The sequence below is a fragment of the Balaenoptera physalus genome (genome assembly GCF_965194825.1).
Source record: "Balaenoptera physalus genome assembly, chromosome: 3".
NCBI lineage: Eukaryota > Metazoa > Chordata > Mammalia > Artiodactyla > Balaenopteridae > Balaenoptera > Balaenoptera physalus.
The window spans coordinates 44,117,828-44,138,097 of record NC_138890.1 but is presented as its reverse complement, the minus strand read 5'-3'; the positions used below and the strand labels follow the sequence as shown (position 1 = coordinate 44,138,097).

General features: G+C 37.5%; 1 protein-coding gene and 1 long non-coding RNA gene across 2 annotated transcripts in view; one reads left to right on the top strand and one right to left on the bottom strand.

Annotated features, from left to right (window-relative positions):
* LOC309656971 overlaps positions 1 to 20,270 on the top strand; it is a 222,452-nt gene that overhangs the window by 45,090 nt on the left and 157,092 nt on the right. The gene's annotated exons all lie outside the window — the stretch shown is intronic.
* Positions 1 to 20,270, bottom strand: part of SOX30 (SRY-box transcription factor 30) — a 165,049-nt gene that overhangs the window by 23,342 nt on the left and 121,437 nt on the right. The window contains exons 2-5 of the mRNA XM_082453969.1: positions 14,665 to 18,831; positions 12,436 to 12,675; positions 11,041 to 11,220; positions 4,124 to 4,616 (exon numbers count right to left, since the gene is read on the bottom strand). Of these exons, the coding sequence (XP_082310095.1) occupies positions 4,124 to 4,616; positions 11,041 to 11,220; positions 12,436 to 12,675; positions 14,665 to 15,676 (1,925 nt within the window). The 5' untranslated portion in view covers positions 15,677 to 18,831. The remainder of the gene's footprint in view (positions 1 to 4,123; positions 4,617 to 11,040; positions 11,221 to 12,435; positions 12,676 to 14,664; positions 18,832 to 20,270) is intronic.

Below are 20,270 nucleotides of genomic sequence, written 5' to 3'. Positions count from 1 at the left end.
TTTCAGAGCACGTGGGCTCTGTACTTTGTGGCACATGGGTCTCTAGTTGAGGCACGTGAGCTCAGTAGTTGTGGCATGTGGGCTTAGTTGCCCCACAGCATGTGGGATCTTAGTTCCCTAACCAGGGATCGAACCCATGTCCCCTGCATTGTAAGGTGGATTCTTTACCACAGGACCTCCAGGGAAATCTCTAATTTCTCAGTTTATCAAGTGGATAGGTTGATTTCAGATTCTCAACCAGTGTGCAGTATAATCTAGGGTTTTGATTTCTAACAGAAGACTTTTTTCCATATATAGCCCTGAATAAAAACAACTTTCCTTTGTGCTTTCTCTGGGTCAATGATAAAAATCTTCTACTACTTTATCAAGGTTGAGAGGCCTTTCTAGGGTCTTAGCTTTTTTTTTTTTAAGTTATTTATTTATTTATTTATTTTGGCTGCATTGGGTCTTCATTGCTGCGTGTGGGCTTTCTCTAGTTGTGGCGAGTGGGGGCTACTCTTCATTGCAGTGCATGGGCTTCTCATTGTGGTGGCTTCTCTTGTTACGGAGCACAGGCTCTAGGCACACAGGCTTCAGTAGTTGTGGTGTGTGGCCTCAGTAGTTGTGGCTTGTGGGCTCTAGAACATAGGCTCAGTAGTTACGGTGCACAGGTTTAGTTGCTCTGCAGCATGCGGGATCTTCCTGGACCAGGGATCAAACCCATGTCCCCTGCATTGGCAGGCGGATTCTTAACCACTGCACCACCAGGGAAGTTCTCTAAGGTCTTAGCTTTATGAAGAGGTTTTAGTTTCAGCTCCTCACCTTGAGCAGAGTCATGACTGCATATCCTCTCCTTATGTAGGCATTAAAACCCAAGTTTATAAATGCTGAGACTATCTGAATCTGCAAACTACCCCCAGGACCACTGTACTAGTTTTCAGCTCGTTTGTCATTTTGACAAAGGGGGATTTATTTTCCTTTCTTGTGATTTCAGCTAGGTATTAAATTGTTCATATTTAAATTCAACATTTATAGACAGTTACAGCAGAAGGTGTTCCATATTAGCTAAATCTATCATGTTTTGGGACTATAAATTCTGTCCTCTATAAGGATTAGGCAAAATATTGTATATGTATGTAGATGTGCATTATTACAGAAAATAGGTCCAAAACTTCAATTAAATTCTTAAATAGGTCTATAAACCAAACCAAACCAAAGTGTTAAGGATAATTGCTTTTAACTTTTGATCTGTTTGTCTAAAATTTTACAGTTAAGATGCTATATAATCCCACAAATGTAGAATTCTTTGGACTTACCTTCCCTAGTAGATACATAGATATAGCTATGTCTGATTATATTTTTTATACATTTCAAGCTAATAAATTCCCATTTATCATTCATATTCTTTCTATATCCCTAACTGCAATACACTTTTTGAACACATTTATTTACTCAATGGCCAACAGAATGAAGATCCTAGATATCTCTTGTGCATATGAAAGTATAAGTACTACCAGAAGGAGGAGGAATAGAAGAAAAGGTGGGGGGTGAAAAGAATAACTAAGAAATTAATGTAGTACAGAAAGAGAGTATCTCAATAAGCACAGTATGAAGATGGTTAATATTTGAAGGCAGGAGGATGTTAGCCCTCACAGCTAGGGATCAGCACTTCTAAGTGTCCATCTGTTTCATAAAGTGACTCCTTGATTAAACTGCCTAACCGCCTTGATTTTTACTCTAGATACACAGGGCAAAATATCAATATGTATATTTGGTATATATTTAATATATATATCAAAAGTCATTACAATTATGGTATTGAAATGGTTGAATAATTCCACACATAAATGGATTAGATTAGGGAAGAAATATTCTTTATAGAAGACTCTATTATTAGTTGTGAGAAAAGACAATAGAAAAATTGAAAGGAAATCAATTAATTTTGTTATTTAGCCAGGCTGGATTTTACTGAAATATACTATCTAAACAAGCATAACTTAGATAATCCATATCTTTGGGAAAATTATCATCACACACATACAGGCAAAAGTTAGGAGCAACTTAATGTTTATAGCTGACATACTTCTTTGACATTCTTACATGAAATAAAATTCAGTATAAAACTACCAACTCACTTCATTTGTTTCCTTTAATAGCATTATTATTAATTAGCAATAATGGTAGTAAAGACAAAGGTATAGTTTCTGTCTTCTAAGGACATACTTTTCAGAGTTTCTTTTCAAAATGTTCTTTAAACTATCAGATGATTTGTACATTAACAGCCAAATCCCATAAGTCTTGTCATGAGTAAGGAAGATAAATTTCCTATGATTTTATCTATTTATTATATAAGGAAGCATTTCCTGCCCAAAAGTCTACTTGACTACATGATTTTTCCATTCAAAAATACAATATGTATTTTCCATGTGATTCTCTGCTAGCAACTAACAGCTACCAATCAAGAGAAGCCATTATATTGAGAAGCCTTACTGATACAGTGAAAAAAACAAACATGGAATTCAAAATCGGACAGCAAATCAAAGTTTGACTACTGGCTCTGCCATTTACTAGTTGTGTGACCTTAACAAAGCCATTTAACAGCTGATCAGTTTCTTTATCTGAAAAAGTAAAGGAATTACTATGCCTAAAACAAAGGATTGTTGTGAGATTTATAGATAAAAATGCCAAGTTCTCAAAATGCTAAAAAGAAAAAACAATAACAACTAGAGTGAGATTGTGGTACACAACCTGTTCTAGATGCCTCTTTTTCTCCTTTAATGTCAGTAAATACTGTCTAAGTCTTTCCTGTATTACAAAATGAATTATGTAACAAAGATAAAATTTCCACAGTTTTAGTTTGTGGACCTCGAGGTTCTAACTAAGGCTGATCTTCTCAAACCTACTCATTTATTAAATTCCAGCTATGTCCTTAGCACTCTTCTTATAACTAAAAAAAAACACTGTAAAATTCTCTAAAATTCCTATAACATCTCAGATCCTAGGAAATAGCAATGAGAAGAGATTATCAACCCCTGGCCTTAGGAGTCTCTTGAAGTTTGATTTCTTGAACTAAAAGACTTCTGAAAGCTATTAAAGAAGAGCCTATTGGGAAAAACAAAACAAACCACAAATAGTAAAATCTCCCTTTTTCCTGATCTGATCCCCTAGTTCCACTTTCTTCCAGTTCTGGGCTAAGGACTTGAAAGCAAGCAATCCCATTATGAATTGAAGCAACATAATATATACCTCGTAAGTTCTTTGAGGCCTTGGTACCCAAGTGGGGAGTAGTTTTACTTTCTAAGTAAGTAACCATAAAAGATTATGTTAAACATGTAACACTCCATTCTCAACAGAAACCATCTCTGTCTACACACTTAACAGCAACTGAAAAGTAGAGGTTAATGCCACTCTATTAGAATGCTTGCAAAGAAGTTAAATTCTATCACTCCAAAATGAAAAGTTACAAATTTGTTTTCCCTAGATACTTCCCTGTGAAAATAAATTCCTTTACTGGTAATTTACATAAGAAACGTTTTGGTTTGTTAAAAAGGGCACTGAGACGCTATATAACTTCAGACATATATCCCTGCTACTCAAAGTGTGGTCCACAATCAGCAGAATTGACATCACTTGGGAGCTTGCTAGACATGCAGAATATTAGGCTTACTATAACTCAGTATAGGAAACTACTGTACCCCAGACCTGCTGACTCAGAGTCTTCATTTTAACAAGATCACATGTGGTTTATATATATATATGAAAGTTTCAGAACCACACCTCTATACAATAAGGGGGTTTGACTAAATGATGTTAAGGTCACGTATAACTGATTATTTTTTCAAGAGGAAAATCAGATCTGACAACACTGGAGCCTGTATTCTCATGCGGCAACAGTAGGCTGGAACTGAGTAGCGCTGCCTCATAAGATGGGGCATGCACTCTCCTTGGCTTCCCCAGTCCTCACCTGGCCCCTCCATGTATTTATGTTAACTGCTTGGCCCCTATTTAGCCACTAATCTAAATTATATAGATCCCAAGCAGTAATGAGGAAGTTCCTTTTTCAGTAAATAAAAGAGGCCTTCAGAGGTAAAAATTCATTAGCTATAAGTAGTTTTAGGTGAAAGGAAATAAATTGTTCATTTACCTTGATGGGAAGTAGTGAGGTCCAGGTAGGAAGTAAGGGTGATGAAAAGAGAATCGCGGTGGGGTCCCAAACAATGTGGCTGCATGGCCAAGGGGAGGGGGCTGGCAGACATGTGAGTGTGGAATAGGAGGAGCTTGGGGGATTGGAGCACTTCTGGGACAAGTGGAGAGGCTGGGATACTCCTTGGGAGGTTGGATGGTAGAAGCTGCAAATCTGGCGTGGGCAGTATTTGCACTAGTTGGAATCCTGCTGGTGCTCTCCAGAGAGACAGGAATAGGTCTCTTCACAGAACAACTGGCTCCAGAATGCAGCTGATGCGTGTCCATTTGGGAGGGCCCAGCAAAGCACTGGGGTGGGAGTGGTGGACAGAGGGGCAAACTTGGAGCCTGGACAGCCACCTGGGCAGTACTGGAGATGCTCGGCTGGAAAAGTGTGATGGGGCTTGGGCACTGGACTGCAGGTGGGGGCAGCTGGATGGCAGGTAGAGCTTCACCTTCAGAAATAAAAATAGCATGGGTCAGGCATGAACTGAGTCACTCCATATTTTTCTTTTTTCAGCAGAACTTAATAAACTGTACAACCAGAAGCCTTCACTAACCACCTTACCTAAGAACATCACCACTCTATTTTAGCATCTGGAACAAACTGAAGCCATCTTGTTCATTTATTTTACATTCTTGTCTCTCTTTCCCACCTAGATACTAAGTGCCATAAGAGGAGAGACCTTTTCTGTTTTGTTCACTACTGTATCCCCAGGGCTCAAAATTCTGCCTGGCACAGAATAGGCCCTTAAAAAATATTTTTTGGATGAATAAATAAATGAATAAAATGATTGAGTGATTGAGTGAAAGACAAATACACACAAATGCTGGTACATATATATAAATGTTTCTAAAAGAAATAATATGAAACTACTGATAGTGGTTACTTTTAAAAGGTGGTCATCTGGAAGAGGGGACAGGGCCATGGGATGCCAGACTTTCATTTTATATCTATTGGTACTATTTGAATTTTCTATTTTCTAAATATATCAATTTTATTTTACATATTAATAGAGGTTTCATCATAGTGGTATGGGTCATTTTTCTTTTATTTTGTATACTTCTCTATATTAAACTAAATTATAAATGACATTTAATTTTTTAATTGGAAAAAACTAAAGAAACACTAAAATTATTTTGCTTTATTGCATTCAATGTGAATACATAAGGAAATTCCCAAGTGAGACTAAGACTTGCCATAGGTCAGCAATTTGTGACAGATAAGAAAGGAATATTATCGCAGCAGGGCATGATGGATATAGGAGAATTTTTAGAGGCAAGTGAAATAATCATGTATTTGATCTTTTTGATCCTGAAGAAGAGAGGACTGCTGACCGAGTTGCTGAGTTATCCAAAAGACACACTTAGACTAAATTTAACTTAATTCTTTCACAGAAATACAGAGAGAAGCCAAAGCAATAGATTCATGATCTAGTTTATTTCAGTGCAGTTAGGTCTCTGTTAATATAGAAGATGCAGTCCAAGAACAGACCCTGTGGTTAGAAATGTTTCTGTCAGAGGCCAAAAGGATTGTGAATCTTCTCTCAGCCTTGGCCAGGTAATACCTTCCTCTCCTTTCTTCTCTCCAGGTAAGTCAAATAACTACCCCTCCTCCCCCTTAAACCTGGAGGTAGGGAATTAAGGGGTATATCTGTTTCAAGTTGGCCTCTGACCCAGTGAAGTAGAGGCAACACAGGAGCAGGGTGTAGATGAAGCTATACTGATTCTCAGTTAATGGGGTTACATGGACTAGCCCTCCAATCTGTGAGACACAGGCCTTAGGCCTTTCCTGAACATAATTTCCCTCTTCAGGTTCCCTCAGAACCTATAAATCTATCACATATCATAAAATAGTGTAAATTTGCAGGTCTGCCACCCTTATCACAATCACAAAACTGGGAGCTCAAGAGCAGGCACAGTTTAATTCATGTTTGTATCCCCATTACCTGGCACAGAACCTGGTTAATAATAGTTAAGAAAGGTATGACTAGATGAAAGAAAAAAACAAACAAATAAGCCTATAGCTGACAGAATCTCTACCATTCATCTGGTATAAGAAAAATCTCCTTCTCTATGCAACTATGAAGCCAGGCTGACCTGTAAAATCTCTGTTTTATTCACTTAATTATCACTGCACTCAAGACATCTGCTCCTAAAATCTACCTCTGACGCAGATTTCTTTTCCCTGTACAGTACAAGAGGCTCTTAGTCCTCAGAAAAGAAGTATGGTCATTTTAGGCAAAGGAAGCACAAATTATAGGAGCTGTAGAGAACAATGATATTATTTCAGTTATTGAAGAAGGAAGGGACTCATCTTTTAGCTGATACAAATGTTCTTTTCTACCAAAGATATTTTTATAAAATAAGGGGTACCAGTGAGGCATGAGGTGATAAAATCATGCATTCATTTAACTAAACAAATATTCACTAAGCAACTAACATGTGTCAAGCACCATTTTGGCCTGAGGTAAAAAATCAGATAAATCAGATGCATAGAGAATTATATGGTAGTATAATGAAGCTGTCCTAAATGTCAAAATTCATGTTGCTAAACAAGAGGTTAAAGTCTGCAACACCTAGTCATCACTGATAAACTGTCAGTGAATAGGGAAGACTTGTGGAAAGGGCAGAGATCTAATGTATCACACTGTAGATAAAGTATGGAAAAGACCAGCCAGTCATCTGGTTTCTCTCCTTGTAGCATACAGCTAGGTTACATTTCCCAGCCTCCCTTGAAGTTAGGAGTGGTCCCGTGGCTCAGGCTAACCAATGGAATGTAAGAAGAAGTGATATGCACCATTTCTGAAACTGGCCCATAAAAAACTCTCATGCATGATCCTCCATGCTCTTTTCCCTTCTGCAGGTCATGCACACTTGGATGCTACATATCAAAGATGGAAGAGCCATAGGGTAGAAGAAAACTGTGTCCATGAATCCCTTGGAAGAAAGCCAGAAATACTTATTTTGAACTTTACATGGGTAAAAAAATAAACCATGATTCTGTTTAAACCGTTATGTTTAGGTGAGTGTTGAGGCAGCTAGCATTATCTAATTGTTATATGAGGTACAGAGCAGAATTTTAGATCTATAGTACAATATGATAAGAACAAAAGAAAAAATTTAAAGTTATTAATAACTTTCAACAATTCTGACAAATCTCTCCCACCCACTCCTAAAGAGGAAGACTCTACTGCCTGTGTTGAACGGATGAAGGACGCAACCAGGCTTTTGTTGTGTGACTGGGATGAACAGGAAGAAGTAGAGAATGCCATAAACTGAGGACAGACCAAATTTCTCTACAAGAAAAAGTTGTATAGAGGTAGAAAGAAGAACAGGTGGATGAGCATATGGCTGAGGAGAGAGAAACAGAGGCAGAGAGAGGAGGAGAGGACAGAGAGAAATAGAGTAAGAGGCAGAGACATAGAGACAGAGATGGGAAATGGAGACTTGGGAAGAAAGATGGGACTTTGGGGACAGAAATGGTAATGAGGAACCTAAGAAGACTTACTATAGTTTGAACCATAAGATTCCACCTTCCTTGCCTCATAAGAAAACCTACAATAATGAGCTACATCACTTTTCAAGGAATTTTCAAGCCATATCTTTGTTTCTTATGGATATAAAACTTTGCTAGAATTGATCTTAAGTCAGGGACAAGACAGTATCAGTATCAGAATGTTGGAGGGTTTTTTTTGTTCTATTTCTGTTAAATAAGAATAGATGGGTAAGCCAAAATCACATCACGTTTACTACCAAAAAATTAAAATAGTAGTTAACATTTTTAAAGTAAAAATTTAGAGAAAATGTATGAATTCAGAAGAGTGAAAGATGTCAACTGAGTTTAGATGTAATAAGGAAAACCCATTTCAGGTGTGAGAAATAAAGTGTAGAAAATGAAATAATCTCACCAGAAAATTCCTAAATATATAAAACTGACATTTAAAAGCCAGGCTAAAATAAATATAGCTTCTACCAAACTTCCAGAATCCTTTAAAATAAATAAATTTGATCACTTAATATAAAATGAAAATGCTGGCATAACTGGCATCAAAGACATACGATAAAAGAAAGTATCTAAAAAGTATTCTGGACTATCAGGCTGTAAGTACTTTCAGAAACTAGAAACAGGAGACAAGCTTGAGATGTGGGATTAAACGTGAGAGACAAAATTATTAGATTTTTTGAACTACAGACACTGGCTAGGAAAAAAAGGCTGATAGGGATAAATAAAAAGTTCATAGAAAAATGAAGGTTATTTTATATGACAATGTTAAAAACCCAGAAGGAAAAAATGTGTCTCAAATACCAGAAAGTTGTTATGGCTAACTGACCAAATCAAAGAGAACCCATAAAAGGGAAAGATATCTTTTTAAAATGAAGAGCTTGTCCAAATGTGTAAAAGAGAAGCCAAAGTGTATGAGTCAGATGCAAGTAAAAATTAAGAGGTCCAAAGGAAAATTGAAGGAGTCACATCTGAGGGATCTTAAAGTCAATATTAAGTGACTTTTTAAACTACTTTTACAGAAAGAAGAGACTCAGTGGAATCAATGGAATAGTCATTATGGTATAAAAGGCAACCGAAAGAACAGAGAGACCCAAAACTCCCTTCCTACAAAAGAAGACCTTAAGAAGATATCTGAACCCTAATTCATGTTCATAGCAGGGGCAAGTTCACAGAATGTTCTAATCCAAATTGACAAAATGAATATCACAAGATCTTAGGTGGCATTCACTGAAGAACTTTAGAGAAACTCAAAGTTAGAACTGAGAAAATATTAGATGAAGTAAACACAAATGGTCTCTCTGCCAAAAATGCTATGCCAGAGCATTTTTGGAAAGTCAACATAACTCCAAGTTACTGGAAGTAGTGAACTTGTTATTGGAAGTAGTGAACTTGAGAACTATAGTTTGGTGAGTCTATTTTCTACACTTGAAAAGCTGATGAAATCTATACAATATATTAGTGTATAAATGTTGCTAGGAAAAAAGAGAGCAAATTTTTTCTGATAAGAGATAAATTATACCTCACTAACTTGATATCTTTCTTCCATGGGAATAAACAAAACAAGTTTGAAAAACACAATTACCATGACTTTATGTTTAGAATATAACATAAAATTAGTTGAAAGAAACAAAAAAAGGGATGGTGTAAAAATTTGTATCTGTAGATAATAAGCGATTAAAAGTAGATTCTCTTAGGGATTTGTGCTATAATTTGTTATTTAACAGTTTTATAAATGATTTAGAATATAAAATATATAGTGAAATTTCCAAATTTGCAACTGATAACAACTCCTCCAAGTAATATAATGCCAAGCTGATGAGTACAAACTAAAAGAACATATTTCAAAAGTTGTATGATTGGGCAGCAGAGTAGCCAATAAATCTCATCATAACTAATATATAACTATTATATATATATATATCATAATTATTACACACATAATTTCATATATCTGGGAAAATAATTCCCAAATTTTATACTTAAAAGATAATGATTTTTTCAATCTTTTGAGATCCAAGAATTAAATCTTTACTGATACTACATATTACTAGAAATAAGAGAAATTTAAAAAGAAAAAACCAAACAAAAGATCATTATCCTTAGATTTGATTACTTTGTATATGGCTCTGAAATGCTTCCTATAATTCTGCTTGTCATACTTAAATAAAACATCATGGATGCAAGAGCTCTACCACTTTCTATCTCCCCAAATCTTTGCTCAGAATTGCATAATATATTGTATAAAACTGTCAGCTGCCTCAAGTAAGAACACTGATAAATATATTTCTGGGGAGAGAAAACATACAGCATTTAACTGTGGATAGAATGACATGGAAGAGGGGTCTTAGAAAAAGGGGTAAAGAGAAGAAACAGATGATAAAAGTGCAAATCATAAATAACAGATAAAATAAGGTAAGTTAAAAAAAAGCACAATCAAGCCTAGATTGAAATACAGGATTAAAAGAGATACTACCAAATAGCAAAGGGTGAAAGTGCCTGACTGTTCTGGGAGAGAACAGGGTGATAGGATCAGCTTTCTTTGCCTTGAGCCTAGATACGCTGAATGTGGCTTTGTTGGTATCCATTGCTATAATGATACACAGGAAAAAAACTGAAAATGCCTAAGATCCTAATAAGTTAATTTTCAAGATATCTAAACCTCCCAGCACATAGATATAAGTAGGTAGAAACCGGAAAGAACAGTAGTTTCAGGACAAGTGATAGCAAGTAGTGAACGTACAAAGCTCTGCCTAAGAGATGACTAAAATAGGCTCTGGAAGAACAAACTAATGATGGATAGACCTATAACAAGTTCTTAAGATACTAGATTCTCAATTTTGGGTTCTTAAAAGCAAAAGACAGGAATGTTGTGAAGAACTGATAACAGAGGAGAAATTTAGGGAAAGACAATGTAATGAACGAAATATCTGGTAGAAGATAGATTACTTCCATTGCTTTTCTAGGGCAGCAAAAAAAATGGTCTTAAGAGATCAGTCATCATTACTATATTCCAGGACAGGATGCCTCATACCCCATCAGCAAGGCATTCTTTTATGCTAATAGTAAAAACACATTCCTATTTCCTATTGAATTACCTCAGTCATTTCCTGCATTATCTGCATAATCTATGGACTCATCCTGATTTGCTTAAAAGGTCTGACATAGAATATTTGCTACTCTAGCAAACCAAGGGCTTTGATGTCTACTGAAATCTTTCTTTCTCTGATTTAATGTTTTCACTCTATTTTTTATTTTTTTCTTAACATTGTTGTTCTAAACTTTTAAGCTAACAGAAACAAAATTTCAAGTTAAGAGGTAAAATTATCACACAGCCATTAAAAAATTTGTAATCTACAATAAAACCAACTCACCAACGGAATGAGTGATGGTGTTCTGTAGGCTGGGAATTACCACAGAGTAGGTAGGTGAGCAACAAGGATAAATTGTTGTTGTATTTGTAGAGATGATATTCTGTGTGGTACCAGAAAGTACATTGGAAACACTTAGAGGGAAGCGTTTTCGCTTCCCTGGACGAGGCTGATAAACCCAACCTAGAGAAGAAGATAAACTATTTTTAATTTGAACATATAGATCCTATTTAGCCTTTAAATAGTTCTTTTCACATTAAAAGTCCAAAACACTTCTAAGTCTTAATTGTCTAAAGTATCTTTTCCAGCTCTATGATACTATTTCTGTGCATTTTAGCATATATATCCATATGGCTCCTAACTAGTGGCCAATGTTGTAACCCATAATTCAAAGAGAAAGGGCAAATGTCTTTTATCCAAAGACACATAATGAATTTATAGTAAAATCAACATTAAAGGCACTGAGTTTGAATCCCAAAGCTTTTCCTCTACCCATAAAACAATGTCCCAGTAAGATACTATTTGTCTCCTCCTGTTTCCTTACTTTCTATACGATACAATTATCTATATCTTACGATGAAGTGGTTACTAATGACCAGCCACTATTTTTATGCCTTCTTCGGGAAGAGTCACTCTCTTAGACTTGGCAGTCTCCAAGTCCACAAACCACCCAATTTCCTTCCAAACTCAGAAAAGTGGAGTTAGGGCAGTTGTAGCCACTGTATAACCAAGAGAATCACTGGTTCCCTGTAACTGCTGCTCTGACGATTCCCCCCTAGAACCTTTCTGCTACTACTTTAGAAAAATAGTTATTCTTTTCCCACCATGCACAATATGTTGGCCATACATTGTGCTTTTACCAAGCTTAATATCAATGTCCTCACTGCTGGGGAGAGAATCAGAATTTATTTCAAACTACATCATGATGAGGATAAATTTATCAATCAGAAGGCAGCACTATATTCTGATAACCATATAATATTAAAATGGAGCATGGTGTTAATGCCTGCAGCGTGCCCTGCATATTTTCTCTGTTGCTCTAATTTGAACTTCATTTTCTAGCATATTTGAAAAATTATAGCCTAGAACTCTGGAGCTTTACCTTCATTACGTTTATATTTATATATTTAATCAAAACGACAGTAAAACTGTTTGTCCCCAGGTTTGTATTAGTTGGCAAATATGAGACCAGATATCCCTCTACTTTGTTCTGTTTAAGGAAACTTATGCCCAGTATCAATTAAATCATTACTGTAATATTAGCCAGTATTTTCTCTATTGTACATACCAGATTAGAAAAAAATTACATTCTTGTCTTTCAGTCTCAACCTAACCTATTCTTTACCTAAATAAATTTAAAGAAATTAGAAAGAGGCTTTGTTCATTTCATTTGATTACCAGGAAATTCCTCTCTGTGCTTTTCTTTAATCTTTTGTGCTTCATCATAATAGGGTTTCTTTTGTTCTTCACTAAGTTTGTTCCACTCTAACCCGAGCTGGACACTGATTTCTGCATTGTTGGCTGCTGGGTTAGCTTTGGCTAGTGCTGGCCGGTGGATCCTTGCCCAAACCATAAATGCATTCATGGGTCGCTTCACATGACCATTTCTGTCCTTACTGAAGGGAGTATCTGGTATTCCTACATGACAAAAATTAAGAGACTAAATTAATGTGCCACACACACACACAATTTTAAAGTGAAGTGCACTTCCACCTATATTTACTTATTAAATATATGGAGAAAATATACACTTCAATATAGCCAAGGAACTGTCAGCATTCCAGAATTCCTCATAACCCCTGAACTCAGCATTCTAAACTGTGGCTTAGAAAGACTCTTCTCTTCCTCAAAAAGAATAATATTGTTGAAGATATTGTGGAAGTAATAATGTTGAAGACACAGTAAACTGCTGGCTTACTACTTCTTTGAGCTATATTAATACCTCTAACAATAATTAACATTTAATTTATTTCCCATTAAAATGTTCTATTACTGGGGGACAGGAATTATGACTTATTAATGACTATAATCCTAGCACTAGGTGGGTGTACCCTAAATGTTTAAAGGAACTCATTTACATGCCACTGGAGTGCCCATTCAAGCAAAAATACTTATATTATTAATATACTGTATTATTTATATTTCGTTATGAAGGTGAAGCACCTGCCAAGGTGGGTCACTAACACTAGTTCCACATCCCAGGAGAAAAAATAAGAGGAAAATAAGAAAGGTGACTTTTTTAAAGTCACAGAGACAGCTGAAATTACAATAAAGGAAGTTGCTTAAATTCACATCTCTTACATAATTCATCAAAAACCACTGCCTATAAACTTCATATATTGTTTCTCTTTATTTTAGGGTTACCTGATATATAAAATTTTAAAATGCACAAAGGATGAAATAAGTATTATAAAGGTTCCCCTTTCTCTCCTTTAGAAAATGAAAACAAAGTTTAAAAATTACTGACGATAAAAAGCAAGAGGATGGGGTACAGATGAACTTATTTGCAAAGCAGAAATAGAGACACAGATGTAGAGAGAACAAACATATGGGTACCACGGGGGGAAGGGGAGGGTGGGATGAACTGGGAGATTGGGCTTGACATATACACACTACTATGTGTAAAACAGATAACTAATGAGAACCTACTGTATAGCACAGGGAACTCTACTCAATGCTCTGTGGTGACCTAAATGGGAAGGAAATCCAAAAAAGAGGGGATATATGTATATGTATAGCTGATTCACTTTGTTGTACAGCAGAAACTAACACAACATTGTAAAGCAACTATACTCCAATAAAATTTTAGAAAAAAAAAAAAAAGCAAGAGGGTGGGGTGGGGAGGAAGAATTAGTAAAGAAAATAAGAAAACAATAAAGATAAAAGTCAATGAAGATATGAACTGAAGATTAATATGACTTTCCATTTACATTTACTGCCATAGTATTGTCTGAATTAAATCTTAAAATAAGATTTTTCTAGCTATATATTTGGAAATAACGGATAGAAATAAAATATCTACTTGTAATTGTTACTACTGTAACTGTGGTCATTTCTTTGAAAACAACTTATTCTACAGTGTTTTCATTTTCTGTATTTCTATAAGTTCTTAGCTTTTAGAATACCATTACAATTAATTATGTACTGTTTTCTCCTAGAAAATGTTTACTCTTCATTTTTAAAGAAGATAAATCACCTCTAAATCCAGTATAAACTTTCCTGTTTATTTTTTCATTAAACACTATTTTTTCTTCTGTTTGATACATGTAAAAATACTGAGCTACTATAATACAATATTTTAAAATGTTGATTATCTGTAGCATATAAACTGAGGGCTTTGTGTTATCTAGCAAGAATATTTCTATTTTTGTGTATAAACATTAGTCACATCTAAATCTCATCCTTCACTGGGCCTTAAAAAAAATAATTATTTTTAATGTTTGGGAATCTTGAACGTGTTAGCGTATTTTACTGGTATACGTACAAGTCAGAAGTGATACCTTTGCAGACTTTGCCCTGAACCCATTTTTTTATTTTTCTAGTTTATGCTTCTCAACAGCTGACATGTCAGCTACGGGGCAACAGACGAAGTTTGAAAACCAGATTGATTCCCCTGCCGTCTAATACCTGCATCTGAGGGAAGTACGGTGAGCGGGACATCTTTGGTTTCAATTTTTACAGAAGGCTCCAGTAAGGACTGCATTTTAATAGGCACTGGTGTCAAGGGGACCTTGGTCAATCGTATCAGCTCTGAAGGTGGAGGTCCCTGAAACTGGATCCGGGCCCCAGGGGGCACGGTGTGAAGAGTCAAAGGGATCCTGAGGTCTTGCTGGTGCGGCCCAAAGGCACTGGACGGCTGGGTCAGGATGACATCCTTGCTGCCATGGACCAGGCCACTGGACGCAGGCTCTGTGCCGAGCCTGTAGTCCTCGCGGAGTCGCTCAGGCTCCTCCGTTTTGATGACTCCTTCTCTGATGGCCGCCAGGCTTTTGCCTTCCCCGCCTTTCGCCGTGTAGCTCATGACCTCCTCCTCCTCCAACTTGCCCTTCTCGTCCCCTCGGGGGCTGTCGAGGGCCGGCCCGGGGCCTCCCGCCTTCGCCGCCCTGGAGGCCTTAGGGCCCGCCTTGACGGCCCTCCGAGGTCCCACTGACGGATCCAAGCTGGGGTCCGGCTCCTGCTTCTCTGCCTTAACATGCAGCTGCCAGGGCTGCACCGGGTGCAACTGAGGCCTGCAAGGGGCGCCCTCGGATGAGGGCGGCGGCGGCGGCGGCAGCAGTAGTAGCTCCGGCCTCAGCTGCAGCAGCCGCGCCTGCGCGGGAGAGGCGGCTGCCTCTTCCTCCCGGGCCTGAGGCAGTGGTGGCCCAGGCGGCAGCAGTAACACCTGCTCCGGGTTCACCTGCAGCACCCGCCGTGCCGCGGGCTGTACGCCCGACGCCGTAGCCTCCCCGCACGACGAGGCTACGGTCGCAATGGCGGCCGCGCACGGGGTGGGCGGCGACGCAGAGGGCTCCGCGGCCGCTGCCCGAAGGGAGGCGCCCTCGACAGGCAGCGGGGGCGGAGCGGGGCGCAGTGGGCGCCGCGGGGTCGCCCGCGTCAGTTGGCGCGGCTGAGGCGGCGGCTCCGGCCTGGCTCTCTCCATGGTGGGGAGGCGGACGCCCCGGCCGGGTCCCGGCCCGGATTGTGAGCTCAGCCGTTTGTTGGCGACCTTCTCCCCTCCCCCTTTCAGTTAAGACCCTTCCAAGGCCTTTGCTACCCAGAACCCTACGCGGTTCAAAAAGCAGCCCTTGGTCTTGGCCTCACCCAACCACAAGCGTCTTGGTACGCCCCCCCCCCCCGGCCCGCCAATCACAGGCACGTTCTCCGGCTCCTCCCGCCCTCCACGCACCCCTCGTGCCGAGCCCTCGAATCACCCGCTACGGCCGGGGCCGCGGCACGTGCTGCCCATTTTCCCCCTGTGACTCTCCCTCTCTTCCGGAGTTCTCTTACGGCCGTTGTCCTTAGTTACCCCTCCCCCACCCGCCGCGCCCGACAATGGCGTTGCCCAGGAAACAGCGGTTCCACGCCACTGACCTCCAGGCGATAAAGCCATGTGAGTTCTTCACAAGAGCTGGAGATCCCTGCCTTGTACGCGCGGTTTGCAATTCCAGAATACCCCGTGTGCCCTGACCCTCACTGGGGTCTTTGGATTTGTGCCAAGGGAAAAGAAGGCAAATTTTGCAACTTCTCAATAACCCCCTTAGCTGATCTTGATGGGAAGAGCGTTCGACTTGGCCATTACCGTGCTAGTTAAACTTTTCATTTATCACCACTCCTGTGGGCCGTGCTTGCAAAATACATCCCAAATTCATCCACCTCTTTCGGTTTCTCCCGCCATTACTCTGTTCTGCTCTTACATCATCTTTCAGCTGGATACTGCTATAGCTCTTTAAATAGTCTCCCTGCTTTTCGCTTTTGTCCCACTACGCTCCAGCTGCCTACGCTCCAGCTGCCAAGAATCTTTGAAAAATACAAATCTAGTCCTCCCACACCCTCTCTCCAAAAAAATCTTCTCAGGCCACGCAGTAAAGGTTTAATAGTCTTGGCAAGGTCCGTAAGGCCCCAAATGGCTTGGGCTGTAGTTCTCCTACTTACCACTCTAGCCCCAGCTTTAGCTACACTGCCTCTCATCATTCTTTCTCCTACTTCAAAGATGTCTGAATATGCCCTCACTTGTATTTCTCCCTTGTGTCTCCTTAACACCGCCTGCTCCTATTCTGAATTGCAGCTCAACTAGTACTTCCTCAAAGACGTGTTCTCTGACTCTGAAAATCAGGTCAAATCTCCTTTATGGACTCGTACCTCTATCACCTCTTTTAAAGTTCTTACCACAATTCGTAATTACATATTTTTTTATGGTATTATTCTGCTGTCTCCTCCACTTTACTATATACGCCTTGAGGGCCGACTGTTTTGTAAATCTCCAATGCCAACCATAGAGCCTGGCGTATAGTAGACATTCAATAAATACCTGTTGAATGAATAAAGACTGTCGTAGTCTAATAATAAAATAGTAATAATCACTACCTATAGTAAGGGCTTACTTTTATGCTAGGCATTGCTTCAAGTCCTTCGCGTGCTTATGCCTCTCCTTTTACTAGTACTGTATTGTGTTTATTTCCATTAAATATCACCAAGAGAAAGAAGAAATCTTGTATTAACATTTGTTACATTTCTAAGTGATGTCGTGATTAAAAGCTATAGATTTATCTTGAAGCAGATAATTTTTTGCCACCAGAACAAGTTAGCTCTCAAAGAAGACCTGACCCAACTCTCTAATGCCCTGTTGTCAAATGTGGCAAATAGGAGTTCTTACAACTGGCAGGTAGTCAAGGGCAGTAGTTCTCAAATTTTTATCTCAGGAACCCTTTATAGCCACAAAAATGATTGAAGACTCCAAAGAGCTTTTATTTATGTGGTTTTATCTATCAATATTTGCCATATTATAAATAAAAACTGAGGACTAGTCATACTTATCAATTCATTTTAATTCATTCATTAATAATAGTTATCAATTCATTTTAAGTATCTATAATAAACCCATTACATATTAACATAACACATTATCATGATAAAACTATGATTTCCGCCAAATGAGAAGAGTGGAATTGTGAATCTACTGTCTGACTTAGTTAAAAAAAAAAAAGTTGGATTCTCACGGCTGCTTCTGCATTCAGTTTGTTGTAATTCATGCCATATAGGCTCTAGAAAGCTTCACTGTACACTCATGAGAGTATGAAGTAAAAAAGGCAAATATTGTCTTAGAATTATTATGAAAGTAGTGTTAACCTAGCAGACACTCTGAAAGAGTCAGTCCCTGAACCACACTTTGAGAACCACTGACAAAACAAAGGCTAGTGAAAGAGGCAGAGGAATAAATCATGTTAGTGTTGATTTTGTGCAAGAGTAATACATATTCCAATCTGAATTAGTAATTCAAAGCATGTGATGTGTCAGTTCTCTGTGGTAGCAGTGCAAATATTATACGGGGAGTATATTTTAAGCAGAAAGCAATCTTTTTTAAAAAACAAAAAACTGTTTTACTGAGGTTTGATTTATATATAATGTTTACAATTAAATGTACAATTTGATGTGTTTTAATAAATATTTAAAGTTGTGTAACCATCACTACAATCCAGTTTCAGAACATTTTCATAAACTCAAAAAAGTTGGGGTAACTCAAAAAGTTCTCTTGTTCCCATTTGCAGTCAATATATGCTCCCACCTTCAACCCCAAACAACCGCTTATATGCTTTCTGTCTCTATAATTTTGCCTTTTCTAGAAATTTCATATAAATAGAATCAAATAATGTGTAGGCTTATATGTCTGGCTTCTTTAACTTAGCATAATGTTTTTGAGGTTCATCAAGTTTAATGTATCAGTAGTTCTTTATTTTATTACAGCATAGTATTCCATAGTGTGGAAATACCTAATTATTCAGGGATATTTTATTGTAAGATGTCTCCCACTCATTTTGTTTATCCATTGACTGGCTGATGAGCATTTGGATTATTTCTAGGTTTTGGCTGCTATGAATATGATACCCATTCATGTATAAATATTTGTGGTGACATAGGTTTGCATCTCACTTGGGTAGGCACCTAGGAGCAGACTTACTAGGTTATGTGGTAAGTTTATGTATAACATTTTACAAAACTGCCAAACTGCTTTGCAAAATGTATCATCTTACATTTCCACCTACAACATATGAGGGTCCCAGTTTCTCCACCTCTTCTCCAATATTTGGTGTCAAAAGCCTTTTAAATTTTATCCATTCTATATAGTATATATAGAATATATTATAGTAGTAGCATATAATATTAAGTAATTGTGCTTTAAAACTACATTTCCACAGTGAATAATAATGTTGAGCATCTCTTCATGTGCTTAGTTCCTATTCATATATCTTTATTGCCTAGTTCTGTTAAAGTTTCTTTTGCCTATTATTTAGATTGTGTTGTTGATTTTCTTATTTTTGATTTTTAAGGATTCTTAATATATTCTGGATATAAGTTCTTTATTAGATATATGTTTTGCAAATATTTTCTTCCAGTCTGTGGCTTGTCTTTTTGTTCTGTTTTTTTTTCATTCTTAGTAGTGTCTTCTGAAGAGCAACATTTTTACCTTTGATGAAGTCTAATTTGTCAATATGCCATTGATTATATTTAAGAAATCATTGCCTAACCTAAGATTAAAGATTTTTCTCTCGTGATTTTCTCTAGAAGAGTTTAGTTTTAGTTCTTACATTTAGCACTATGATCCATTTCAAGTTAATTTTTATGCAAAGAAAGAACTAGTTCCTTACCTAACACCTTACAGTTGTTTCAGTACCATTTGTTGAAAAAACTATCCTTTTCCCATTGAATTACTTTAATACTTTTGTTGAAAATTAATTGACAATATATGCATGGCTTTATTTCTGAACTCTGTTCAGTTCCTCTGATCTATGTCTGTCTTTATGCTGATACCACATTGTCTTGATTACTATATCTTTATGGTAAATTTGGGGATTATGTCATATAAGTTCTCAAACTTAGCTCTTTTTCAAAATCATATTGGCTAGTCTTGATCCTTTAGATTTTCATATAAATTTTAGTATCAGCTTATCAATTTTCACCAAAAACAAGCCTGCTGATTTAGGTAGCCTGCACTGGATCTATATATCAATTTTGGAAAAATGGACTTCTAAGGAATATTGAGTCTTCAGTTTGCAGGCATGGGATATATGTCCATTTATTTCAGTCTTTAATTTTTCTTGACAATGTATAATATTCAGTGTACAGTTCTGCACTTCTTTTGTTAACTTCATTCTAAATACTTTAATTTTTGATGCTGTTATGAATGTGTTTTCTTAATTTCATTTCTAGTTGGTTATATATTGATTTTGTATTCATTGCCTTACTGCACTGGCTAGAAGCTCCAGTCTAGTGTGGAATACAAGTGGTGAGAGTGGACATCTTTGCTTTGTACCTAGTGTCAGGGGAAGAGCAATGTCTTTTATCTTTAAGTGTGATGTTAGTTGTAGGTTTTATGTAGCTGCCTTTTATCAAATTAAAGATGTTTCTTTCTCTTCCTTCCTAGTTTGTTGAGAGCTTTATCATGAATGTTTGTTGCATTTTATCAAATGCTTTTTCTTTTTTTAAATTCACATCTAAATTTTTCATTTTAAATTTACACAGTTGCAAATGATTTGATT